The sequence below is a fragment of the Syngnathus scovelli genome, chromosome 14 (genome assembly GCF_024217435.2).
Source record: "Syngnathus scovelli strain Florida chromosome 14, RoL_Ssco_1.2, whole genome shotgun sequence".
NCBI lineage: Eukaryota > Metazoa > Chordata > Actinopteri > Syngnathiformes > Syngnathidae > Syngnathus > Syngnathus scovelli.
Window position 1 is genome coordinate 10,571,624 of NC_090860.1, and position 27,577 is coordinate 10,599,200.

Here is a 27,577-nt window from a genome sequence, read left to right on the forward strand (position 1 = left end):
ACCGGAAGTTTACAAGCGCAGGTAAAGAATGATGGAGCTCGACGACGCGTCAATGACCTCACACCAGTGAAGCAAGGCAGAGACCGAGGCTGCTTTAGACCAGTGGTGAGTAACATGAATTTAATGTGTTTTATTGACGTGGAAAGTAACAAGAGGAAATGACGTTTATTTTTATTGCGTCGCCGTTTGAATTGAGTCATTCATCGCAACTGGCAAAACATTTTCACTGGAGAAAAAAACTTTTTTATCCTCTATCACGCAAACCGATAAAACACAACTGTTGCACAGGAATGGAAGGAGATGTGTCAGAATAATAAAGGCTCAAGAGCAACGTCATCAGTACCCAGGAGCAGGTAAGCATCTCCCAAATCCTAATACAGTGATCCCTTGCTACTTCGCGTTTCGTTTATCGTGGCTTCACCACATCGCAGATTTTTTTTCTAAATTAAAAAAACATTTAAAAGTCAAAACAAAACTTCGAAATTGAGGAAACATGTGTCTAACCTTTAGGACAATGTAGTATTGCTCCAAATGTTTGTTTACATTCCTTTAGAAGTCCGTTTTCGCGTGTTAGCATGATTGCGAATTAACATCTTACCGCTAACTTGTTAGCCTATCCAGTACTTCTTGTTGGTGACCATACTTAGCGGATTTCACTTATCGCGGGTGGTTTTTGGAACCAACTATCCGCGTTAAACGAGGGATCCAGTTCTATAGTTGAAGGCCTTACATATGACCTATGCTTCCCCGATAATGAGGCAAATGGATGAATGGATCGACTTCATGAAGAAAAACACAAGGGCTAAATAAAATGACAGTTTTTCCAGTTGTGGAGGCAATTAATTCATGGAGGAAGATGTTTGCCTGAGCTAAGAAGCAAAGCCCCTAACATCCCCTCTGCATGTCAAAATCCTTGCAATGCATTTGTGCTTAGTCCGCATTCTTTGATTCTACTTCCAAGTGAAATTAAAATATTAGTAGTGCAGCTGCAGGGAGAAATGATGCATCAGGCAGGTCTTTGGCAAACGCTTTGACCCTGGCTCAGGTTAAAAATATGCAGTGAAAGCCGGCACAGTCCTCCGAGGAAAGAAGATCTGGCTTGTGTCGGAGGGACTCGCGACCATGTGAGCGGAGAGATAGAGCCGATATTCACTCACGTCGGGTCTCTCCGAACAATTCCGTGTCTGTCTGGAGGCAAGCCGGTCACACCTGAGAGCTTCTGAAGAGCAGCTAGACATTTAGCAGCTGTGTGTGGCTCCCTCAACCCTTTCAGTACAGACGCCTCTTAGTGCACGTGCAGGTCATTGTCTGTATATCTAACTAACTATTTGTCAGTCTGCCTGGAGCCGATGCAATCTCTTTTAAAGCTGTAATGGCTTTAGCAGGCCCTGAAGGAGGCAGCGAGCAGTGTGTGACGAGAGGTTTGTCTGTGTTAAGAGTAGGGAGGAGGGGAGGGGGGGGGGGGGGGCTGCGAGTGGTGTCGGATAATTTTTAAAAGCCCTCAAGTTAACCCGGGTGCAAAGGTTTATGCCTGCCACAAAAGCCACAGGTTCCTCTGAAAGGTGGAACGGCACAGTGTAGTATCTAGTGACAAAACTGAAAAAAATACAGTGAGTAAAGTAGAGCACAATTCATTAGAGTTTGTGAATGTTTTGACATTATTTGCCACTCCGGAGAAGAACAGAAACTGTGTTCTGAAGTCGGGATTAGTCGTCACCTGAGCTCTTAGCAACCGTGATGTCATTTTTAGTCAACTACAAATGACAAAATGGCCGCCCCCTGAGAGAGATAAAAACATGCTTACTTAATTCATATATGACAAATGCAATATTAATCAAAATGCTGTTTTTGCACTATTGGGGCTGCAAAGAACAGAATTATATTCTTCCTGAAAATTGCCGCTGAATTCCAAATGATATGACTCAGAAGCCATTCAAGTCTTGCTGTGGTTCCACTGCAATTATTCCATTTATACAGCTGCAGTCGCTTCACAGCATATTTGACTAAACAGAAAAAGAGTCGCCTAAAAATAGTCCAGTTATGTCTTTTAGTCTTCACTGAGTGTCTGTGTTTGGATAAATTGGTCTTGAAGCCACACTGTGGTGTTAGCGCAAGACGTTCTGGTTGTGAGATTCCCATATGTGCTGCTGCATAACATTCCCCATCACCCCCTCCCCTCCCTGTTTTGACGCTCATCAACAGTCCATCCATCAAACCCGACCTAGCTCGGGATTGTCTTTTTTCACCCCGCCCATGCCCCTCTGGTTCCCTTCCAAGCAGGCCAAAACCCTCAATAGCCTCGCTATTAATTTAGACCTTCACCGCTGCTGCTAAACGTTTCCATTTCATATATAATTCCAACCTTCCACGAGTGTCCTCCTCCTCCTCCTCTTCCTCCCAGCCTCTCTTCCCTAACTTTTTTCCCTTTCTCGCTGCAGCCCACAACTTCTGTAGAGCATCTGGAGTTTCCCCCCTCTTTCAACTGGCTGGGACCTGAGGGCAGGGCCTGTTGAGGATCAAGAGTGTGTGCGTGCGGGTAGGTCTACCACTGCTGTTCAAATCAAAGTGCCTTTTGTTGCATGCTCTGGAATCCCCTCCGTCACACCTCGGCCCTTTCTCAGTTGGGGGGGTGGTAGGGGAACTCTTGCTCCCCAGCCAGAGGGGAACTTCCTCCTCCTCCACACTTAATCTACTAGAAATACATCCTGTGAACCCCCTCCAAGTTACAGAATTACACAGAAAATGCATAAAATGGATTCAGGATTTTGCGGCGTCTTCAAAAAGCATAAAGTTGAGTCATTCTCTGTCCAACGAACCATATGTGGTTACTGGGATGGGTGTTTAAAATGAGCAGAGAAATTTAATTATTGTCCCTTTTCCATTGCGATGGCTTTTACTAAGCTTACCATGACTCGAATGTTTTTCTTCTCACAAAACCAAAGACTATTTTTAGCTTTGAGATTTTTACCATACTTTATATGGCTAGAAATGACAAAAAATAGTTTGTTTCACAGACGTCTGTCATGTAAAAAGAAGTTCACCGCTTTTTCAATGTGTTAGCTTATCTAGCTTATCCGGTATACAAATTGGATGGCCGAATAGGGAATAGTAAAAGTCCCCAAAAACAAATTGTCTTTTAATACTCTTCAATAATTCTCTGTGTAAAATGTAAAAGTACTTTAACGAGTGTCCCGCGAAGGTTCATTGCATCCTACAAGCACTCCAGTTTATTAAAAGCGGTCAACAAAACGTCGTCGTGCATAGTTGCAACTTAACATCGTCTTAAGTGCTGTGGCCCGAATGTCCGGAATGTGCTAGAAATTAACTCAGTGACTCGCTACAATTGTAAAAGCAGCAATTGTTTGTGTACTCTGTGTCTGTGTTTGGGAACAATGAAGTGAAGCATCACGCCCCCCCCCTCCCCTTCCCCTCCCGACCTCCCACCCCGCTACTACCACAAGTCCCCAATTAGGGTTCTGCCCACAACGTCATAAAACAGTTAGCGGATTCATTGAGAGGCTGTTGGATTTAACACTATTAAGAGTTCATTAGTTGCTGCATTCATTGCCGTGAGGTCATTAACAAAGAGTCATTAATGGGCTCCGTTTCATTTGGATGAATTGCGTACCCTTTGGCTAACGCCTGTAAAAGCGCGATAGGTATTTTGTTTTATTTTACGCCCAGCTCTTAGATGTGGCATTTGATGTCCAATAAACTCAGAGTGCAGGTTTTAACTTTTAGATGCAGCTAATATAGGAATAGATTAACAGTCTTAGACTCTGGTTTATTTGCATCCTTGATACTAAGGTTCTTAAATGAGACGTATTGTACAGTTAAAAAGAAAAACAAGCATTATAATCTGCATATTTGTTCAACTCTTTTGGCGTAACAGAGGAGAGCATTTTCAGCCGCTTAGTCACAATCTCGTTTTTTACACTTAATTTTCTCTATTTCACGCTTGTTGCCTTTAGCTGACCTACTTTCTTACCAACATGTGAAAATCTCTATGTTGTGTGATTTAACAACAACAACAACAACAGCGGAACAGCCAAAGGCAAAAATAATTCGTTCCGGGTCCGCTTTCGAGTTGTTTGGATTTTCCAAAACATTTTTTCCCATAGAAGGTAGTGCTATTAGAATAACTCTGTCCAGACTGCGTGAGCACTTTATTTATTGAAAAAAAAAAAAAAAACACTAGGCCTCACTTCTTAAAGCCACTTATCTAACACAGCCCATATTGTATTTTATAAACATATGTTTGCATTTTTCTGTGTGTTTAAATATGTCAAGTTTTTATATTTTGATGCTAGCAATTTTTGTTCAAACATGTTTACAATAGCGTCAAAACGTAAGTTCAAATGTCTTAACTGAACGACGGGATATTATCAGAACCAAAGTAATGCATTTGCAGCAGACTGTCTGTTTGTCTTGGCAAAAGAGGTCGAAAGGTCCTGACAGGGTGAAGGTTGGGGTTATGTTTGGAAAGACCCTCCAGCTCTTCTGCAAACAATTGCAGCAGATCAAACAGAGCCTGGGTGCTGTGCGACAACCAGACTTGGTACTGGGGGGAGGTGGGGGATAGGTCTGGTGCATAGATAATAGCCTCCCTTCTCCTACACACTTCTTCTCCTTTGGTGTTGTAGCTCGAGATTAGCTTTGTGTGGCAGCAGTTAAGACGTAACCTCTGCGACACTGTCGTTATTCCTTGGACATGCTTACCATCTGACCCCTCTCCAGTCACACGCTGCATTTTTCTCTCTTGCCATAATCCTCTCAGTCAAGTGACAATGGGTCAGCTGAGGGCTCTCAAGGACTGCTGAATGGAGTTTGGAAGAATAGTTGTACTCTTTTATTAACTTAAAATGGTCATAAAAAACAAAATGTTACATCGCATGTTGATAAGCGCCAGCATATATGCTATCCTGTGAAAAAAAGTCATATTTCTATTTTTATCATTTTTTTGTTTTTAATGGGGTGTCTGTGTTTTGGAAATCTCATTAACAGAGTTTTTCTAAAAAATGACAAAAATTTACATTTTTTTTCACAGGACAGCATCAATATTTAAAAAGGGCAGCTTGCACCGTTGTGGGTGTGAACACAACCGACCTCATTCGCCACCAATGGTACTGGCACGTCTCGTTCCCTCACGCACTCATATTTCTCCTGAAGACATGTCAAGAAAAATACAGACAGCGTACCCTCTCTTTATTGTCTTTTCATTTTCTTAACATGCATGACTGACTGGTATTGACGTGTAGAAACAAATACTCCATTAAGATTATTTTTTCAAATGTGACTTGGCTTTGGGTATTTTGCTGGTATGTAGGCCATAGGAAAAAGAAAGAGAGCCAACCACACAATCGGAAGCTGCTTGTTTATTTGGTTCTAGCGCCTCTCACTGGAAATTTCAGTTACTACAACTTAAACTTATTGAAGTAGAGTCATGCCAGGTTTTGGTGAAACTATTTAGCAAATTGAGAAAATAAGTCATATTAAATACGCTATTATTTAATTAAGGGTATAAATTTATAACTTGGCTTTTATTTGAATGCTGCAAACGAAATCATTAAATGCTTGTCATACCTAAGCGAAATAATATCCCAAGGGAGGGGCTGTTGGTGACACATTTACTGCCCAATGGCGTAGAATGTGATATTTGATCGACATGTGCTTAGGCCACTGCTGATTCTGTGCATGGAGCTAAGAGCGAAAGTATGGGGAGAGAGAAAAAGAGAGCGAGAGAGTGTTGGGTGGAGAGGGCTGAAGTATAGTTAGAAAGTTACAACAGAGCGAGGGACTCAGTGTGGGAGATATTAAAAGTTAAAGGCCACAACAGTCACTGGTGGTGCTTTCTGCAGCCATGTCTGACAGTGAGGGGCTTCCACTGGGTAAGTCAACAAACAGTTGGTCTTCATGTGTCACCCAAAGATGAAATATCTGTTTAGACTTCTGCATTTTTCAACTTATGGGAATGTGTGTTGCAAAGGGGAGGAAGGAGGGGGCTCATTCTGTTTTCGGCACCCAGCAAGTATTCATCTGGTTTGGTTTTGCCCCTTATATGGACACTCGGACTCTTGAAGGCATTTCCCTGTCGGAGATGGACGTTCCGCTTGTGGAGAAATGTTCATTATGTGCTGTCAGTCTTGTTAAACTGTGAGGAAGACTTATGCATAGGCCTTGGCAGCTCTTATGTGATCTGATTAGGAGCGATGTGAGAAAAAGATGAGTTGCACTTGCAAGTGATTGCAAAAGGTTAAATTCCCGCAAAGAGCAGCCAAGTTGAACAGGAGAACTAAATCTCTTTGTGCCCTAGCTGGCAGATTAACAGCAACAATCATTTGGGAATAGAAACTTTGCCTCTTGGCTTATAGTTTCTCTCAGCCTTTCACCCAGGCGTTGACTCATGTTTCCTTCTGTTGCCACTTTTCTTGATTAGCCCATCCATCTCTCCCCCCCCCACTTTATCCTCACAGCAACTCCATTTACAGTGCAAAAGCAATGCAAGTCTATCCGTCCATCTGTCTAATTTATTATTTTACTTACTCTAGTTGTCAGGCAATTATTCAAATGCAGGTCCTTATTTGTGTGAATGCATTTGTATATATTTTTCCCCCAGTCTGCGTATTTGGGTTAAGGCAATTATTTGTAATTGAGAGCTGTCTAAATTAGAATAAGCTTGTTTTTATACCTTTGTTAATGCTGTAACAAAATGGTAAAGCTTGAAAAGTGAGCTTTAAATAGCTTGAAAAGTAAGTAAATAGATCAATTTAAAAAACAACAACCTTTTTTACGATTATAACAACAACAATATATATCGGGACATATAGGTTTTATGACGTCAGAGTGCAGGTCGCGTTCCACATTTTTGAGTTTGGAGTTTCAGCAGCGGTTCTCTCGTACACCGCCAGGTGGCAGTGTCAGCTGTGTCTGTATGCGATTGTGTTGTTTAATGCCTGTCTGTTGAATTAAAGCTGTAGTAAACCAAGTCTGGACATTTTAAGGAATAGCTTGAATAAGATATAAATTCCAGAAAATGTCCAATGTTAAATATTCGTATAGTGAATGGAAATACGACTTGAGTCGTAAAGCAAGAACATTTGGGAAAGCTGAAACAGTTTCTCCTGCCAACCAACTGGATAAAATGTGTGGAGAAGGACATAATGGTTTCCACAGCAGTTTATTTTAGACTTTATTGATTTCGGGTTCGACTTGCTCTGACTTTGAAAGGATAAAGAAGAGGAGTGCATACAATCAAACAAAGCCTTCTGATTTATAACACAAAAAGAACTCAATGCAAGGCAACATAGAGGCAGTGCTGCGTGAGGACATGTCACGTTCATCTTATGCAGAGAGGAGAGAAAAGGTTGTTCAGGAAATAGGGGGGATGTTTCAGTAGCCATGTCGGATGTGATTAATGTTGCCACTGCTTGAGAGAGCACAGTCTTGCACTCTCCGACATATATACCGTGTGAAGATCGAATTTCTTGCTCTAAAATGTTTCTTCATTCTTTCCTCCACCATCTTTGTTCTTGTTATTCAGAGAATAATGTCTTGTAAAAAATGATTAATCATAGAATTGTAACAGTCTTTGCCCAAATTTAATGTTTATCTAAATCACCGAGGCTTCAGGTGGGATTAATTCATGGTGTAAACCAGCCCAATAACCAGGACAGCACACAGATGGTGGCTGGATCATCCAGAGGATTGACCTTGTTCCCTCCTTCGTTCTGGATTTGGTTGTTTAATCCCAACCCAATGGCAGACTGACTGATCATCTGTGGAATTTAAAGGACGTCAGCATTTTTTTTTTTCTGAAGAAAACAAATCTGCCCAGTTTGATTGCGGTCTTCGAGAGCATCTTACGAGCTAACATCATTAAATATTTATTGATTTTCACTCTGATCACTTACATCCAAAATATACTTATCCTACTTGTTCTAATAGTAATAATAGAGTTGCTTTTTGGTATCTTAATTTAATTACGATTTGATCCCAATCGAATTTATTTGGATTATATGCCCCATCATTTACATTATTTTCTCTATTTTGACTCACTATTGTTGTTTGCAGTCATAACACAAGGTGTGTGTGTCGGGGAGGGGATGGCGGTTGTTGTGCTGAGTCATGCAGAAGCAGAGATCCAAATGTTTGATAACACAAGCAAGTGTTCTGGTAATGTCTCAAATGGATCTTGTGGTCTACAAATGGCTTTGGACGCTCTCATGTGAGTTAGGTACGTGCATTATTTGCGACTAGAAGTGGGATATCATTACAAACAATGTTTATTTGCTAATCGTATGTGGAAGGGGGGGGGGGTACCCACAGGGGAAACAGTAGGGAGGGGAGGGCCCGAAGCGGTCGTGATCCCACCACCTGCCACCCACCGTGTCGTTGGTTGGGGGACATGCAGGGGTGGCGCTGGCGGTGTTAGCGAGTAGATCTGATGCTTATCCTGATTCCAAATGTGCGCCAGAAAGAGATTTACAATAATCTGAGCCCCTTTTAGACAAAACACGGCTGACACAACAAAATCCAGTGGCACGTTTATATCCGATGCATTAAAGCCAACCGATCTGAATGTAAACACTTCCGAGACTTCAAATCACGTTTTATCCGAAAACGTGTTGCACTTTGTCTACTTTAGATGCACAAATGTTGTAACGGTCAAGGTTTAATCCTGCTTTGCTTCAAGTGGCTTCTCAAATGTAACAAACTACTTAAATTCTCAACAACTCACAAAAGATACTTTGTTTTGCCTCCCCTAATCCTCTCTGCTACACAGCTGATGAGATTTGCACGTCTGGATGACTTTGTGTAATAACATAAGGATCAGCTAAGACCATTTTTAAATAAAATAAAAAAAAACAATACTCTAAGTATAACCAAACCTTCTAGATGTTAAGTGATTTTAACCGCAGCACTTGATTTGTACAATTGTCTCACACTTCTAGCGTAAAAGGAGGCCACAGACACGGTCGACTTGATTTTTTTTTTTCCCAAGCAAGCTTGAATTATAAATAATGCATTGCCACCTCTTCTGAGACATAAAACCCCCATTCTGAATTAGGAAGCACTCAGTTCAAACCCCTTTCCCCTCAATAAACTCCCTCCCTGCTCACTTTTTAATTCGCTCCTGCCCCCCCTCCTGCAAGCCCTCTTTTTTTTTTTTTTCTATTCCTGTTCCACGCTCCCCTTCCCCCCTCCATCCCATTTATTTCTCTTTCTTCTATAGCTCACTCTCCCTTTCAGTTTTCCCTCCCACCTCTTGTCCTTGTTTTAGGGATTCCTCAGTATTTGCGAGGTCTGCAGCAGACGATAAGAGAGGCAGGCAGACAACAGAATGGTAATCTGCTTGAGGCCGGGCGGCGACCCCGGAAATGAACGTTTGGCTGCGACTGACGTATGGGCTCGCTGTGCTGTCCTCATGTGACTTGATTCCGTCAGTCTGGATGATGCTATGCTTATGTCACTCCAGCCAAAAAAAAAGAAAGTTGACTCTACACAGTTTGGCCAATCAGAAGCATGACCTTCCACTTCTTTTATGATGATCCCCCTCCTGTGTCTTTAATTTCCCTTTTTCTAATCTAATGTCATGTTTCCCTTCCACTCATCTGCTCCACCTTGTTCTAAATCACTAAGCAAAGAAGAAACAAGCCATCCCACAAGCTCCGCCTCCACCGAGCTTTGACTCGCTTGTGCTGTGTGACAGCGGGAAAGGCTGGGCTCTCCCTAGCATTATCTAAACACACACATAAGCGCGCAGCCACGAAGCAAACGCCTCCGAAAGCTGTTTTTTTTTTCTGCTAGAGATCAGCGAGAGCGAACAGCTGCTGAGGACAGACGAGAGGAGGAGGAGGAAGAAAAGCAACCTCTTGAACTTCTTTCGGTCCAGTTCAGTCAGTCTTCAGGGAGAAAGCGTTCTCTTGGAGTTTCTTTATATTAGTATTATTTTATTTTTTTTTGTCCCCCCCCACCTATGAGAGAGAAGAGGGAACTGGAGTTCATGCAAGTGAATGGGTTGCCATGGTTACACACCCAGGGAGCCTGACCCGCTCAGAATGAATGGAGGGAGAGCCAAGTGAAACGATAAACTAGGCAAAGGGAGTCACCGGAGAAAGAGAGAGTGACGGAGAGACGAGAGGAGAAGCGGCGGATAGCAGAGGAAGTGGAGCAGCGTGTGAGAATGGAGGACGGCTTTTCCAGCTACAGCAGCTTGTATGACACCTCGTCGCTGCTGCAGTTCTGCAATGGTAAACAATCTCCTACTTTTGGCATGACGTTCCTCTGGGCTTGACACGTCATCGTGGGGCTTAGCTGAGGAAAAAAAAGTGAAGTTTCTCCACGTCCAGTCCGAGCTAAGCGGTAATCAACAAAGTGCTTGTAGGACAGCAACGATGTGTCGGCTGGGTGGAGGTTGTGGCGATGGTAGCCAGGCGCCGATGACTCAGGGGAGAGGCTAAGCAACATGACGCATCATTATGACATCATTTTCATAAAAGATTTACTCCAAAGCAGGCTGTAAAGTTCTGAAAAGTTAAGCCTCGCCTTGAGAATATTAAAGACCGTGCAAGCAGTCAAGGATGTGTTGGTGCAACACAAGCACAAAGGGGATTATGGCCAACAAAGTTGAAGGACTTTTGTGGCAGATGGATTTAAATCTGCTGTTGTGTTGATTACTCATTCTGCTTCTCTGACGTCCTTTTTACGAGAACCCACGGTCCATTGCTTTAATGTGGGTCATTTTATGTTTACTACTTAGGTCCACTTACTACAAAATGTCTGAATGTCATGGATGGGGCGTTGCTGTGATGACATCATATCATACATGACATTGCCCTGAGTGTGATTGGTTTCGATTTATAGCCTAACGCGTTTGACATTGCTGGATAATGAAAACGTCAATAGTGTTTACTACACAGATTGCTGCGTACCACCTGTGACGGGGCGAAAGCTTAATCCTACCTAAGGGCGCGAATCATGAACGACTCTTCAAATGAATTGCAGCTAACACAAACATTTATTTATTTATTTTTAATGTATTTATTTGTAATGTATTTATATTAATTAATTTAGTTATTCGCATATTTATTTATGCTTTATTTATTTATACACTAATTTATTTGTGCATTTCTTTATTTATCTGTGTCCGATCAGATCTTAGCTTCTAATGCTACCATGTCTTTCGAATCCACCTTCACAATCAGGTGTTTTGGCCGAAATAACTTATTGTAAACTATTAGCAAAGTGACTTTTTCTTAAACTGTTGCACAATGACATCATTTTTTTCCTCCCTTCTGATTGGTTGGCTAAGTTGGACTCGCAAAACTGTAGTTTTAAAGCCATTGTTTTTGTTACAGTTGTCGTGGCTCATGTTCTAACTGGTGGGCGTGTACTTGGAAGTGACAGACATAGCTCGTATGCTGCTATCCAAGCATCTTGGATATTTGATATGTTTCTCTTCTCGCATATTTTTATATGTAATGTAAGAGAAGTTTCTTAATTGTGTCGATTGACCAGAAAAACAGGCGCACCGGTAATTTTAGAACTGTTTTACGTCAAGCGACGGAACATTACTGGAAATTACAGGACGTACTTTGTTTGTAGCAACAAAATTGGCTTCGAGGGAACACAGACACAAATTTTAGTACAAAGCAGAGTAGCTTCCTAGTCGTTATTTGGACTTCTTAATGTATTGCAGGTCTGTTTTGAGTAAGCCGTGTGTGTCATCATTGGGCCCCGCAGGCCAGAGTGACATCATAGCGCCGCTTGGACTGGAGCAAAACGCAACGATGTCATCCGTTCCACTCTCTGCAGCTCCCTCCGTGTGTTGTGGCGCATCCGAGCACACTAATGTTGAGAGACTAGGTCAGCTAAACTGCAGGAACACACGCAAGCTGCACGTTTTGTCCTCAGGAGGTCACAGCTAGCTTGCTAGTTTATGCCAAGAGAAAATTAGCCTCATTATTCACTTAGGACTGATTTACTCTCATGGACTTTTAGTCATTCAGTGAGTTGTCTTTCTTTTTGTTTCTTTTTCTGATAAAGAGAGGATAGTTGCTGTTTATGCAGTTTGCTCATAGTTTCGGTTTTGGTGTCTGACTTCCTGCATTTGTTTACATTCACTTTTTTCCCCCCCAAAGACTCACCTTTAAATAATTGTGATTTTTTTTTTTCCCGAATGCCATTGTGGAAAAACACACAGCATGTGAGCCAGTATCAAATGTAAACAGTTCTTTGCTCTGCTTTCGAATCAGTTCCAGTTCCTCTTGGTGTTTATTTTCTATCCGATTCGGAGGGAAAATGTGCTTCGTAAAACAGTGCAGCTTTGAGTAGCTTTAAAGATGACACCCTGCACCTCCATCTTGAAAAATTCATCCTTGTTCATCCTGTTCACCTTTTGGACTCATAATGTGTGCTAATGTAAATTTGACATCCCTTTATCTCGACACTCCATGCACTTCGCCCACGGGCACATTGGCACAGTCCCCCCCCCTCCACCCTCCCACTCTTGCAACATGGGGATACTTTGACACACTTCATCTCACAACCCTTCTTCAGCCTTGGTCCAAAAAGCATGTCTGATGATGTCACGTGGACATGGATTAGGATTAACCCCCACACACACACACACACGCGCTGCCAAAGACAGTAGCCAACTGAGCCCAGCAGGGAGGAGGAGGACGATATTCTGCCAACACCCCGAAGACTTCAACAGCCAAGTTTAGCATCCATTGTCTTCACATTTCAATATCGCGCTAGCTCAACTCAGAGCTGCCCTACTTACATCCTTAGGTGTCGTTTTAAATAAGATTGCGTCCAAATGTTTCAAATATATGAGCGGTTGCGTTTCTTCGACATTATTCATCCGTAATACGCAGCAGCGTGATCAATATGGAATTGATCCGGCGTATCTCCTCCACGACTGCTGATTCATTCCAACATCGCGTCTGAGTGCTCACTCCACTCCCGGTTTATTTTTAGCTATCTGCAGTGACACAGATGCACAAATTTCCCAGGATTCCATCAAATTTTCATACTTTTTCTTATCAGCTTTTCATTTGCTTTAACTCCCAGGCATTTTTCCCCTTCTCATTTTCCTTTCACGCTCTCTCAAGCTTTGTGTTTGATCTTGGGAAAATGCTCCGGCGTCATTTTTAACACCTACAGAAATACGATCTGAGACGTTTGACTTCAAATACTTTGAAGTGATCCACCCGCAATCGGATTTGGATTTCTTATTTCAATAAATTATACACCTCTAGCTACTGGTGGTCCTTGCACCTACGTTGGTGACCTTCGCCTTAAGGCGTTGAACTTTAGAGCATCTATTGTAGCTCCTCAACGATTTTGCTCTTATCTCTCTGCTCTGTTTCTACTCCTGATAAGAGTTCAGCCTGTGCGTTTGCTTGTATGGCAGCGTGCCAAGGTGTTTACGCTTACTCAGAGTGACAATGTGTGCTCATTAAAGGTGCACACCATGGAACTCGTTGGTGATAAAAAAAAAAAATGTAAATAAAAAACTGCTTCCTCCTGACCCAGCATGCCAAACAGTTATGTCCTATAAGATTATCCTTGATCCCTGCTCCACTTCGGCCTTGATGCATCTTGTTGTAAATTCTTAAGGCTGATCATTGAAATGTGACTTGCGGAGGAATCCATTCGCCTTCTCTGCTTTCATCGTTCTTTCTCTCTCTCGCCTTTTGCCGCACTGACACACATTCGTGCAGCTTCATCGTCTGACCCACTAAAACAATCATGCATGCAAAGTAGGAATGTGGAAGGTTCAAATAAAGCGGCCGCACGATTCTATGTATGGACGTGAGTCAGACCAAAGTGTAAAGTTTAATGAGTGTGTGTGTCATGCAAGGGCCAGAAAAGAAAACCAGAACATATTTATGCACCTCTCCAGCCAGCAGATCTTGTGTGATGCATTCAGGTACAATTAACCTCAGTGCAGCTCCCAAAGGTTCCTCTTGTGCCCTAATTGGTCAGCAGAGAGGGAACCCTCTGATCCATGTGCGTGTTCAGCCTGTTTCTAACATATGGAGAGGGGGGAAAGGAAAAGGAAGGGTCCCATTAAAAATAGATTAATCAAGAGCACAGATGCAGAGATGCGAGGCAGGAGGACACGCCTAATTGGCTCGGGAGGGGTAATAAAATTATGAATGAACAGTTGCGGGGTTGCTCCGTTGGCTGATTTTATTTATATATATTATTTTATATTTTATTTTTTATTTATTTATTTTTTGTTTATATATGTTTTTTTTGTTTTTTATTATTATTTAGGTGCTTTTATTTCAGACCGGATGGTTAGCAGGCAGCTAGCAAGGCATAAATTATGTAAAGTAAATTTAAATAAATAAAGTACATTTTATTTATATATATTATTTTATATTTTGTTTTTTCATTTGTTTATTTATTTGTATATATATATTTTATTATTTAGGTGCTTTTATTTCAGACCGGATGGTTAGCAGGCAGCTAGCACGGCATAAATTATGTAAAGTAAATTTTTCCTTTTTTTTTTTTTTTCTGGTGTTGTTGGTTGAAAACGGCTCAAATAATGATTGAGGAAATCTTTGGACTAATAAGCTGTCAGTTTTGTATTTTGTTGTGTAACAAGGGGTTGTCTGCACAACTGTATGTTCTCAACGCTCCAGATGGTGGAAGTACTTCTGGCTGATGTTCAACGTGCTGACAGTGTCTGGCACTGGAAGCGTTTCCCATAACAACAGCGCGAGTGGACGGAACAAACAGCAGTTCACACAAACGCTGCATGGAACAAATCTCCCGTTTTGGGTGTTTGTTACTTGGCGGGGGACAAAGACTCGTTTCATGTGGGCAAAAGGTTGAGTTTGACAACGCACATTTGTGTCGGTGCCTGGAGCCGCTGTCAAGCTTGACTTATGCCTCTGTGGTCGGAATTGCTTCTTAAATGGCCACGTAGCAGTAAGACCAGTGTCTTGTTTATTCCTACCTTGTCACATTCCAAGTCGAGTAGTCAAGCAAAGTCGTTGAGCCTCCCTTCGTACTTTCTTCTATTTATGACCTCTCCATCCATCCCAATATCTGAAAACAAAATTCATCGCGGCTTTCCTTCCTGTTGGCCATCTCTGGGCTATAAATAGCTCTGTCCAGCAGCAGAGTCATCTGGAAGCACGAAAAACCGACCGCCGTTTGAACGGTTGAGTTAGCTAATCCATCTCTTTTGGGTCATCCTCACAATTATGCGTTCCTTGATGAATGAGGAGATCTCAGTGCCTGCTTTTAAGACATCCTCCATTGTTGATCTGGAGAGTGCTGAAATGGATTAGAATGCATTTGGCGCTCCACAATTCAATTATTGATGAGAGTGAGGTCAGTGCATGACTCGGGGAAGTGCTTCTGTGTTTGTTCAGTGATGGAGGTGGACGTGCCAAGTGCGAGGTCACATTTCCCGCCGTGATTTGATGATGCGTGTTCCATATCAAATAATGACACAAGTGCATCATCAAAAAATGTGCTTTGTCCTCACTTCCGGCTGAAATTGAGGCAGAGAGAGAAATGATGTCATTGAAACAGCCCAGCCTCCAATGAGCTCGGTTGGGTGTGGTGTAATAATGTGGCTTCGCTGGATTGAAAGAGAGACATTGGTGTCCAAATGATGTCCAGCCTGATGAATTGTTTGTTAAATGGAGAGTGACACATCGCTGATGGCCACTGCACGGAAATTACATATATGGCCTGAACCTTAAGAACATATCCCATTCCTTATGTTGGGTTACGTTTGAAGCCGTCCGGCAGGTTTCGGGGTCTTGCGTGATAATTTGTCTTTGTTGGCTCTACACCAGTCATACAATTGTGTGTCTTTGCTGGGAGCAGATGGGAGGGGGGGGCTGCTCATCAGATAGTTGAAGCTTTATCTCGGGATGGTCAGATTCCAAAATGAACATGAAGAAGCGCTACTTCAAAAGACGCACATCAGGTGAGCATGTTGTATTTTTAGAGAAGAAAGATGACTGGGAGAGAAGATTTCTGTGAAAAATCATTTTTGAATCTTGAGTTTATAGCTTGATAATCATGTAGAATTATGTTTGGAGGATTTTGTATATTTTTGGGGAGTTATTCTGAAATCGAACTGATTTTTAAAGCATTTGACACAATTCTTTTTTTTTGAAAATGTATCTTTTTTTTAGCCAAACAATGTTTTATTCAATTGTTTGACAACATTATTTACCCAAGTCAAGCGCTCCTCTGCATTTCTATCATCTGAGCAGGCGCTCGGGTTTAAAAGCAAATCCTCAGAGAACGCACATGCCGCAGATGTCCGATGCACCCCATGCATTATTCATCTGACTGTTATTGCAAGTCTGCTGGGAAAACACAACGGAGATTTACATGTATATTTGATCAAAGTCATTGCGTTTGTGTTTGTATTGATGAAGTGGGCTGTCTCTTAGCAGTGATGCAGAGGTGACAATTGAGTATGTTTAAATGTAATAATAAATTTTTGACTCCGCCGAGACTATAAATTGCTCTCTGACAGCAGCTCACCATCTTTCCTCAGATGACAGCGCGTCAGCATCCAGCAGCATGGAGGTCACAGACCGCATCGCCTCCCTGGAGCAGAGGGTCCAGATGCAGGAGGACGAGATCCAGCTGCTCAAATCCGCTCTGGCCGACGTGGTCCGTCGGCTCAACGCGTCTGAGGAGCAGCAAGCCATGAGCTCACGACGAGGGCCAACCAAAGGTGATCATAAATCATTTTTACTCTCGGTTAGGCCATTAATTTGAGTTTAGGAAGGATTTTTTTTTTTTTGGGTGTGGTCGTAACCTTTTCTGTTTATCGGTTTCCATCCACGGGACTGAGTTGTGTTGTTATATTATGCGTCATGTGCGTAGAGCCTCCTTTGATGAGAAAGTCACCCTCGGCAGACAGCCATGTTGGGAAGTCAGGTAGGCTAACTGTATTGCGCCAACTTGGCCTGATGGCGTTTGTGTGAGCAAGCACATTTCGATCACTGTGTTTTCAAATTGTGTTCACTTTAAGAAAAGGAAAAAAAAAACAATGTTGTATCACTTTGCCTGATGCACTGGGACTTGAATTGTGTCATGCTTTTATAAACACTAAGACGGATTTTTTTTAAGAACTGCATTTTCATTCTGGTCTCATTTTGGCCGACAAGTATCTTTTTGGATTTAGGCCTGGTGGATGACTCAGGGCTTGTTTTTTTTTTTTCAGTTACAGCACACAGGGCAACAGAAAGGCTGCCTAAAACACAAACACAAGATCACGTTCAAAATGACAGCTTTTTGTTTACCCCTGCTGCGTAATTACTGCATGGAAGATGATAGTGGAACAAGTGTGTGTGTCTGTCTCATAAAACTGTGGATTTAATATTTATTTATCACTGCAGAAAAACGATTTGTTGGTTTTTAAATTCAGGCCTTAATTTTTGCCACGTTTGCGTGTGCATGCTCCTTTTGTGTTGTTATCACTTAAAACAAAATGTCCTCCAGATTGTTTTTTTTCCCCCTCACATTGTGTTGTAACAATGTTTTTTTTACTTCTTGCAAGTAGTCTGGACTATCAATTTTGCGACTCTGTTCTCAACCGGGTAGCCAAAATGCTAAGCTATATTGATTTTGGATGGGTCACCAATTTGAAGGCTAGTTTTGGCACCAGTCCATTTTCCGTCATAATGTAACACAATCCACAAATAATATAACCAAAGTGCCCTTTTACATTGATCCTTTATTCCAATTTGTTTGCTAGCCCGGCCAATGATCGCCACCCTGCCGTTAAGACCCTCAGTGAACAACGGGACCATCCTACCAAAGAAAGGCGGTGGCACTCTGCCATCCCCGTCTGGATCTGGATCCAGGAAGGACACCGGCACAGCATCCACCAGGAGGTGAGCAAATGTGCAAGGACATTAATCAAATTTAATGGTGAATTTGCTTGGCCACTTTGCCAGGTTGTAGGATCGTGTTCTCTGGACATTTAAATGTCGCTTTGTCAGCGGAAGCCACTGACATTTAACAGGGCTTGTAAGCCCAGAAAAAAAAGTGTGTTTCTGTGTGAATACGGTATGTGTGTGTGTTCATGCATAATTGGGGGGAAATATAAGCGTCTCCCATCGCTGGATGTCGGTAACATAATAAGATGAATCTCAGCACACAGCGGTAACTAGTCCCAAAAGATCTCAGTAAGCAAATTAGATAGAGAATGGCTGATTGCATTGTGGCCGTATGATGTCAAAGGAATTTTGGCTAGTTCTTTATTTTATTATTATCATTTTTTTAATAATATTGACAAATTTTAGGGTATTTTACTGTTTTATTTATTTTTTTATATTTTGTCATTATCTTTGATACATGATCAGCATATAATTGTGTTTTTGTCTTAAGATGGTAATGAAAAACTTAACTTCACTCATGGGAGCTTTGGGCAATGCATAAAATACTTGGACGGAGATGCTTAATTGTAATTTCCAAATTGCAGCTCCACTTCAGTGGCTCACGGTTGCCTCTTGAGGGAATACGACTGAGCAGACAAGATCATTAATCATAACAAATGTGGAGAATCTTAGTTTTAATTCTCAGTGGCTTCCTGGTCCATTCTGGTCATTTGTCTTCCCAATTATTCCTCTTTTGTGACTCACCAAATGTCATGCAGCCAATGTACAGCTTGTCGCATTTTAATAAGATGCGCAGTTTGTCTCCTTTGTCTCTGCCACCCAGAATTCTTTCACCGCTGCTCAGGTGAGCATGTCGAGATATGGCCGTTCTCAGTCTAACTATTATTTAACCGCGATGATGACATCACTCTCCAGTCATGACAATAACATACTTTCAGTGCTTTATTTTTATTATTTTTTTTATTCAGTTTTGTAATTGTACGCGACTTAAAAATTAACAAACTTTGACCTCCCTGGCTAACTCAGCAGGCAAATGCTTTTTCCTCCAACTATTTTATTCTGTTTCGCAGCAAACAAATCACTCCTAAACGGACCGGCGGTTTTTGAATGTCAATAGAGTGGATTAGGCCGACTGGCCAGTGGACTGCTGATGGAGTCTTTATATTGTGTTGAACACAACGCGGCTGTCAAGAGGCCCGATTGATCAGATTGAGCCATCCACGGGGGGAGTCAAAAAGCCAACTATGAGCCAGCACCTTTGATATTCCGGCTTGCAGGCCGTTTATGTTGTTGTACTATGAATGAGAATACGTTGCATCTCTAGCCAATCTGAAAATAGGATAAGGGTCATTTGACTTGGCGTTTAATCACTGAATAATATTTAATTATTCTTTTCACTGTCCCTCTGTCAAGCACGGTGAGGAGAGCCAATTCCAACGAGCATGTCGGGTCTCTCACGCGGAAGGACTCGGGCGACGCCAAGGGCAACCGAACTCGCGCCGGGTCGACGGGAAGCAATTCCAGTGGCAAAAGAAGTGACAGGTAACAAATATCTTGAACACACCAATGAGTTTGCTTTGTTGTGACCTTCATCCAAATCAACAAGATGTCAATGCCGAACGTGCAGGAACGACGCTGATTGACAGTTTGCTCGTTTACTTTGCAGCAAGCAGAGGGACCCGGTGTTCAATGCAGGTGAGACCTCAATTCTTGTAACTTTGCTAGTTTCTAGCATTATGATAATCTAATGGTAGCTATTACACACGTTCTGGCATATATCACATTTTATTCATGATTCCATTTTCATCATTCATGTTCTCTACCTGATGCACCTTTCCCGAATTGTCAAGCATTATATGACCATTTGCTATGGTTTTCAAATATATTTGCTTTTTAAAAGATGAGGCCAGTGATAGATGAGTATTATTGAATTAAAAAAAATCTAATTAAATGTAAATGATCTTTTTTTAAATAATTATATTATATTTATTTTTTTATTTATATTTATTATTTTTAATAATTAAAATTGTGTTATTTAGTACATCTGTTAATACACGAATAAATAAATAAATAAATAAAATAATTAATTAAACTCATATATACTCCAATAGTAGTCCTTGTGTACATTGTTACTGACTGCGTGGGAAGCCATCATACAGCAGCACACAACTTGTGTAGATGAACACCAAAAAAAAGTCAGACCATGCGTTCACCTGTTATAACAGACCAGGAAGTGAGGAAGCCATGACACCCCTCACCTGGTGCTTGTGTCTCTCTCTGTGACCTTTACAAGGGATGCGACGTGTGACACACTGCAAAGGTACGCTCCTCCCCCTAATGCCACCCCCCCTAAAAGACACCCCTCACTCCCCACCTGAGACTTCACAGCTCTCTGGATAACTTAATTCACGCAAAAGGCCATCTAAAAATTCCTCAGAGAGCTGTCAAGACAGGAACAGGAGTGGTTTACTAAACTGTGAGTGTGTTAGCTTGATTGTTTTAAAAGCATATTAACAAAACACCCAAGCTAATATGCACCCACCGTGTCCCCACCGTCACTATGCTTACTCAATCGTGTCACTTCCAGCTCCACTTCAGACAATCCTGGAGTGTTTGTCTGCCCTATGTTCGCTTTGTCGCCTTAGTAACCACACAAAGATTTCACGCGCACACACTCAGGCACCCTCGCTGAAGTTTTGCCATCACGCTGCAGCTCAGAGCTTGTAGATCCGCCCGCCACTGCTCTAGTTAGCGCACAATAAATATTTGCATTGCAAACAAGCTCGGCTTTTGTTTGCTTGTGCTTTAAGAAATGTTTTTTCTTCTCTGAAGTCAAAGATTTGAAACACGTACGACATGTCATCAATTCAAAACGTTACGAATCCAAATGTGTTTGGTAAATAGAAGTCCGCCTTCTTGACTTTCCTGTTTTTGTATTCATGATGCTTTAGTTAGCGCCTCGACGACAGGAGCTGTCTAACAAATTTTACTGACTTCCTCCAAACCTTCCCCTGGTACCCTCTTGACCCCTGTTCCACACCCAACCTCTCTATGACCCCCCCTCACGGCCCACCCACACTAGTTACAGTCCAGATTTACCTCAGCCGCTCCACGACAGGGACCAGCGGCGGCGCTACAGCTTCGGCCATATTGGCACGTTCAGCTGCGGGCCTCCGCCAATCCCCAGACAGCATCAAGGCCAGAAAAAGAGTTGCCGCCAGGGCGCCACCGTTCAGAAAGACTCCAAGTGTTAGTTTCCAGTTGAGGAATCAGTATGGCCTCAATACGCCAAGTTACCGCAGAGCAGTGAAATCCCCCAGCCAATACTTTCAAATTTGTTATTAACACTCAATTTCTACATTATTCGACTCAACTACAACAAAAATAATATTGATTTACAAATTGCACTACAGTGCTTGCATTTCACATGTCGTCGAAATCCAAGATGGCATTGTGTCATCTTTCAACAAACTGTCATCATTGTTTCAGTTGGTTTGTTTTGGTATTTATTGCATGAATGACTTTTGGCATATTTTTTTTCCGCCCCCCCCCATAACATTTCAATCTGCTTTTGTGTGCGTTTTCATGTTGGTTAACCTCTGCTGTGAGCCAAATATTTCCGCATTATAACAATGTTTTTTTTTTCTTGTTACAAGAATGTGTTTGAAGTGGCTAATAAAGTCGGTTTGAAAACACATTTGTCTGCGTTTTCCAGCTTATGTCGTCCTCTTATATTTCAAAATGTGATAGCAGCAGACAAAACCGGGCTGTGTTTACACTCATACAAAAATCATCCATCATGAACAAAATATCATCTCAACGGTCATTCATCAAACTGATCCTCTGTTTCTTTTTCCAGAGGAAGGTTATGTGAAAATGTATTTGAAAGGCCGTCCCATCACCATGTTCATGCCCAAAGACCAAGTGGACGGCTACTGTTTGGAAGCCAGAGCCGACCTTCCGGCCAACAAACTCAAACTGGACTGGGTGTATCCTTTTTTAAAAAAATAAAAATAAATGTATGGAAATTTTCTAACTTTTTTTTTAATTTATGGAATATTATGGCTGTCATATTATTTTCTTGACCTTAATTCTGACCAGATACGGTTACCGTGGTCGAGACTGCCGTTCTAATCTTTACTTGTTGCCCACTGGAGAAACGGTGTACTTCATTGCTTCTGTGGTTGTCCTCTTCAACGTGGACGAACAGTTGCAAAGACACTACACTGGACACACGGACGACATTAAATGGTACAAAAAAAAGATTCCCAACAACTCAAGCAAAAAACTGTATCGCCGTTTTTCCTAGTATCTTTATTCAAATGTTCTTTTTGATGAATTGCTTTTTTTTTTTTTTTTTTTACTGTTGTCTGTTTTTGTCTTCTTCAGCTTAGCAGTCCACCCTGATAAAATCACCATAGCAACCGGGCAGGTTGCCGGCACCTCTTTAGAGGGTAAAGTAAGTGAACTTCAATTTTATGTTTTAAGTCACATTTATTTTAGGGTGCCTCTCTGATGACAAGATGGAATTGTTTACACTTTGATGTGTTTTTTTCACAGTTGGCTCCACATATTCGCGTGTGGGACTCTGTCAGCCTCAACACGCTTCATGTTCTGGGAGCGGCTTACTTTGAGCGAGCGCTTGTCTGCTTGGCTTTCTCTAAGTCGGTGAGAAAAAGCTTGAAAGGAAATGAGTCGTGTAAGCGACGTTTGATATTTTTAGCTTACTGTCGTTTTTTTTTTTTATATGCTAGAATGGAGGAAACACTCTTTGCGTTGTTGACGACTCGAATGATCACGTGCTGTCTGTTTGGGACTGGCAGCGAGAAGACAGACTGGCTGAGGTCAAGGTGGGTTTGATGCGTTTTCATTGGTGGAGCCAAAAAAAAATCTGAAAATACCTGAAAGACAATTATCTGGCCTGGTATCTTTGGGGTCAAAGCTTATATTGGGGTGAAAATGCCCTTGTGGCCCCCCCTCTAGCTCCGCCAGTGAACCCAGTCACTGGGTTTTGGATCTTGGGTTTCGGTGTGCCACTTCACCAATCAAACTCATTTTCAGACGTCCAACGACACAGTCTTTGCTGCAGACTTTCACCCGACTGACAGCAACATCCTGGTGACCTGTGGCAAGTCACACCTCCATTTTTGGAACTTGGAAAAAGGCATGCTGGTCAGGAAGCAAGGACTTTTCGAGGTAAAACGTCACATCCATTTTCTATTATTCTCTGTTGACCAATTAATGTCTTCATTGAGCCAAACCTAGGTGGCTGTTTATTGTACATTAAATGGCTCATGTGTTTGTGATTTACAGAAACATGAGAAGCCCAAATTCCTTTTATGCGTGACCTTTGCAGAAAATGGAGATACCATCACTGGCGACTCAAGCGGAAACATATTGGTGTGGGGAAAAGGTATCTTATCGATTGACATGGTTCTAGGAAGCCCAGCGAATGAACGTGTTTATCTTTCTAACTGCATCATTAGCTCAAAAGCCGTCTATTAGTAACGGCGCCGAGACTTTTCAAACAAGAGACACTCGACTCCCTCTCCTTCCAACATAATCTCTCACTGATCCACTCTATCGATCCACCTGTCTGACTGTTGGCAAGCCGACGTTCTCTGAGCTTCCCGTCCATCTTACGGCGTCTCTGTCACGCAGGCACTAATCGCATCAGTCACGTCATCCACGGAGCTCACGAAGGCAGCATCTTTGCCCTGTGCATGCTGAGGAATGGCACGCTGTTGTCCGGAGGCAAAGACTCCCGCCTCATCTCTTGGGATAGCGGCTACCAGCAGATCCAAACAGTGGAGGTGAGGAATAGATAGCCTGGGATAAGTTAAAGTGAATAGTGAAACATATGCAAACGATTTCTATTTTAGACTCTTCAGCATCTCGTCTTTGGATTTAAAGAGCTATCCAAATGCTGTGATAAAATATTAAACAGTGTGTACCGTGTTTACTTTCTTGTGAAGTACTTTGCTGCTTATGTTGGCAAGAAGCAGCAGTCCCGCAGGCGGAAGATTTTGCACCTCATAAATAAAACAGATGGTGGCTTCTCTTGCTAGTGAGCAAGATAGTATTTTGCATTAAAAGATGTTTATGGCTAATGAAAATAAATAGTGTACATGGTCGGTCGCAGGTGCCAGATTTGTATGGGCCCATCCGAACTGTAGCAGAGGGCAGAGGTGAGACTGTTCTCATCGGAACCACAAAGAACTTTGTTTTGCAAGGCAGCTTGGATGGAGAGTTTGTGCCCATTACTCAGGTTAGTCACTTTTGCACACTAATGTGAAGTGAGTGTAAAATGAATCATTTGTTCTGGTTTTAGGGTCACACAGATGAGTTGTGGGGTCTGGCTGTGCACCCCTGTAGGCCCCACTTTCTCACGTGTGGTTATGATAGACAAGTGTGTATGTGGGATTCCAGTTCACATCAACTCGTCTGGAGTAAAAACATGGAAGTAAGTCAACACTGCCCCCTAGAGGCCTTAAATCGAATCACATTCAGTCTATTTTAACTACGCGTCTGTTTTGTGCTGCTTTTGGGGGCTGAGTCATGCAGCTGAATCTTGTTCTGTTTTCATTTTGCTTTACTAATATTAAACTTTCCACAATCTTTTTAGGACACTGCCCAATCTGCAGACTTCCACCCGTCTGGATCTGTTGTTGCCATAGGAACCCAGATTGGCAGGTAGGAGGAGAAACCCTTCCTTGAAAGAGACACCATTTAAAATATGTGATGTTGTACTGAAAAATCAATGTCGCAATCCATAAGGAAGTGATCAATGCAATTTATATATTTGTCAACTTTTGGTGTGGTCCATCCTGCAGGTGGCTGGTGCTGGACACTGACTCAAAGGATTTGGTCACAGTGCACACAGATGGAAATGAACAACTTTCTGTTATGAGCTTTGGCCCAGGTTTGTACATTTTTATACACTAAATATTTTCCCATTTATTTGCGATTTGGAGGACTGCATATTGTCAAGGGTCTTAGGATTTAGGCCAGTATTTTCACTTCACAAGTCGAAGTCTAAATGTAACTTTTTGTGCCCTACTAAATCTACATAAGGACTAAAATGATTCCATTTCCTCCTTGTTTACCTTTTAAAAACTCTTTTAGACGGCAACTTCCTGGCCATCGGCTCTCATGACAGCTACATCTATATCTACGCCGTGGCAGAAAATGGCAGGAAGTACAGCAGAGTGGGCAAGTGCTCAGTGAGTGTCTGTTTTGTCGTCCCTTTCACCTGCAATAGCTTGTTTACATTTCTTATCAGGCTTTGTATTCAATGTAAAGTCAGATACAGCTCAAGATGTTGTGTTCTACACATCTGTTTCCAGGGTCACTCTAGTTTCATCACCCATCTGGACTGGTCAGTGGATTCCCAGTACTTGGTGTCTAACTCAGGAGACTATGAGATACTATACTGTAAGTGCACCAACTTGTTTAGGTCCAAGGAATCTTAAAGGAACATATTTACTTATAATGCAATTATTTATTCTTCTACTTCCACAGGGATCCCATCCGTGTGCAAGCAGGTGGTCAGTATGGAGACCATCAGAGATATTGAATGGGCCACACACACCTGCACTCTCGGCTTTCAGGTTTTTGGTAGGTTCTGATTGCTCTTTTCCATTTCTTCTCTTAAGGTTAGGACATCTGTTAGGGTTACAGATATTGTATATTATCTTCCCGCCAGGCATGTGGTCCGATGGCTCGGACGGCACCGACATCAATGCTGGAAGCAGATCCAATGATAAGAGCCTTCTTGCTACTGGTGACGACTTTGGGAAGGTCCACCTCTTCTCCTTCCCCTGTTCTCAGTTCAGGGTAAATGTTCTCCTCTGCTATGTGAAAAGTTTCATTATTTATGTAAATCGAGAATAAAATTGGGCTTAACATGGAACCTTGAGGGACACCCCCAGTAATGAAGGCGAAGTATTTTTTTGAAAGGTGACTAATGTTAAATCACTTTTCAGGCTCCCAGCCATGTTTACGGTGGCCACAGCAGCCACGTGACCAACGTGACGTTCCTGTATAACGACAGCTGCCTGGTGTCCACCGGAGGGAAGGACATGAGTGTGATGCAATGGAGGATAGTCTGAGCGATAAGACTCGGAGCATGGATTTCCCTCTGACGGTGCTCACTCCAAACGGAAGCAAAACCCGACTGCACTACGAAGGAACCGAGTGAAATGCCTAATTACGTGGATCTTGACTGAGGTGAATCTCCATAGGGTTTTCTTTGCGGGTCTGCTTTCACTTCCTTGGTGAGATGAGCTGGTGAAGTGTGATGTGTTGCTTCGTGTTTTCTCCCTATTTTTTATTTTCATTCAATCGCACTACATGTCAAATCCCTCCAATTTACTGAAGTCCAGTGTTCCCATCCTTAATTGAGCCATGGCACATACAGTACGCAGCAGATCTGATCACCTCGTACAGCACACTGGTTCAAAATCACCGCTGAGATGAAAAATCCAAATTTTCCAAAAAGAACCAAAGGCTCCGAGTTATGACACTATTTGTGCAATTGCGCACACTCTTAAAATAGCTTATGGACTGACATTACATTAATCAAGCCAAATCAAAGAGGAGGATTAGATGGAAAACTACATGAAAAGTTTTTTTTTTTAAAGTTAATTTTCTGTTGTATTAAACCACTCAGGAAACTCAACCCTTCCCGTGACAGCAACACAAACATTCGACTCAACTAAATTCCTTTTTACTATCTGGGGGAATTTTTAATGAGCAAACAAATATTATTATGAGCTTTTTGGGTTAAATGTCTTTGGACTTTTTAAAACAGCTCTTCTGGGATTATATATTTACTTTGAGAATTGCATGGCGGACTGGATAAAACACTCTTGCAGGGCTTTAGGTGCCCTAAAGTCATCTTGCTAAATTGCACTTCAATTATTTATTTGCCTTTATACATCAGATTCTTCAAATTTAAAGGACATTAGCACTACAAAAAAAAAAAAACAGTTAGTATTTTTGCTTTCAAATGTCCTAAAAAGACATTTAAATTGAACTGTTTACTACCAACAGAACTACATTTTTTGTTTTTTTACATAGAGCCTAATTTGGGGAGTAAACGGTGATTTTTTTTTTTTTTTCATGAGGGTGGGGGAGTGAAAATGCCACCTGCAAGCGTAATCCACAACATGCTTGTTTTTGTTGGAAGCATGAGACCGTATCACTGTAACTGCTTAATGTGCTCCTCCACAGTGCACACTCAGTCAAGGCAACATATTGAATTCAACGTGATTTCCTTTTAAATTCTCACAATGGAAGAAATGACACATTCAGTCTAAGAGATTCATTAAGCTTTCCAGGAAGTATCAGTAGTTGTTGTTTTTTCAACCCTTTGATCTGTGAATCATCTATTGTACAGGTACATTTCACACTCAAAATGTTGCTTGGAAATTGGGTTAAAAAAAAAAAAATTCGGCTTGATGATGAGCGCTGTGAACTGAAATTTGTCTTCCTATGATGCACCCGGATCCGCAATTACCACTGAACGTTTAACATTTGTCTGACAGATAAAACCAAATAAACCTCCTAGGATTCTGTGCAAACTAAACGTCTCTGATTCACATTTGTTTAAAACATCCCATAATATCTGTCATTGTTTGAGTGTGCAGTGAACCCTTGCTAAAAACCCATTCCCA

At 41.9% G+C, this 27,577-nt stretch overlaps 1 protein-coding gene across 10 annotated transcripts; it reads left to right on the forward strand.

Annotated features, from left to right (window-relative positions):
• Positions 1-27,489, forward strand: eml1 (EMAP like 1). 10 transcript variants are annotated; one of them, XM_049739428.2, is made up of 26 exons: positions 1-105; positions 289-353; positions 2,439-2,536; positions 16,547-16,729; positions 16,882-16,935; positions 17,756-17,894; positions 19,314-19,442; positions 19,567-19,595; positions 20,194-20,220; positions 21,760-21,889; positions 22,002-22,151; positions 22,290-22,359; positions 22,461-22,568; positions 22,655-22,750; positions 22,962-23,096; positions 23,214-23,313; positions 23,562-23,713; positions 24,043-24,168; positions 24,232-24,363; positions 24,526-24,593; positions 24,734-24,822; positions 25,026-25,123; positions 25,247-25,334; positions 25,422-25,517; positions 25,606-25,736; positions 25,886-27,489. In XM_049739428.2, the coding sequence occupies exons 4-26, from the start codon at positions 16,573-16,575 to the stop codon at positions 26,009-26,011; spliced, it is 2,430 nt and encodes an 809-aa protein (XP_049595385.1). In that variant the 5' UTR covers positions 1-105; positions 289-353; positions 2,439-2,536; positions 16,547-16,572; the 3' UTR covers positions 26,012-27,489. The 10 variants fall into 10 exon arrangements, with proteins under 10 accessions (XP_049595385.1, XP_049595382.1, XP_049595376.1 ...); XM_049739425.1 differs by lacking the exons at positions 1-105; positions 289-353; positions 2,439-2,536 and adding an exon at positions 5,722-5,888; XM_049739419.2 differs by lacking the exons at positions 1-105; positions 289-353; positions 2,439-2,536 and adding an exon at positions 8,147-8,233.
• Positions 27,490-27,577: the final 88 nt, after the last annotated feature.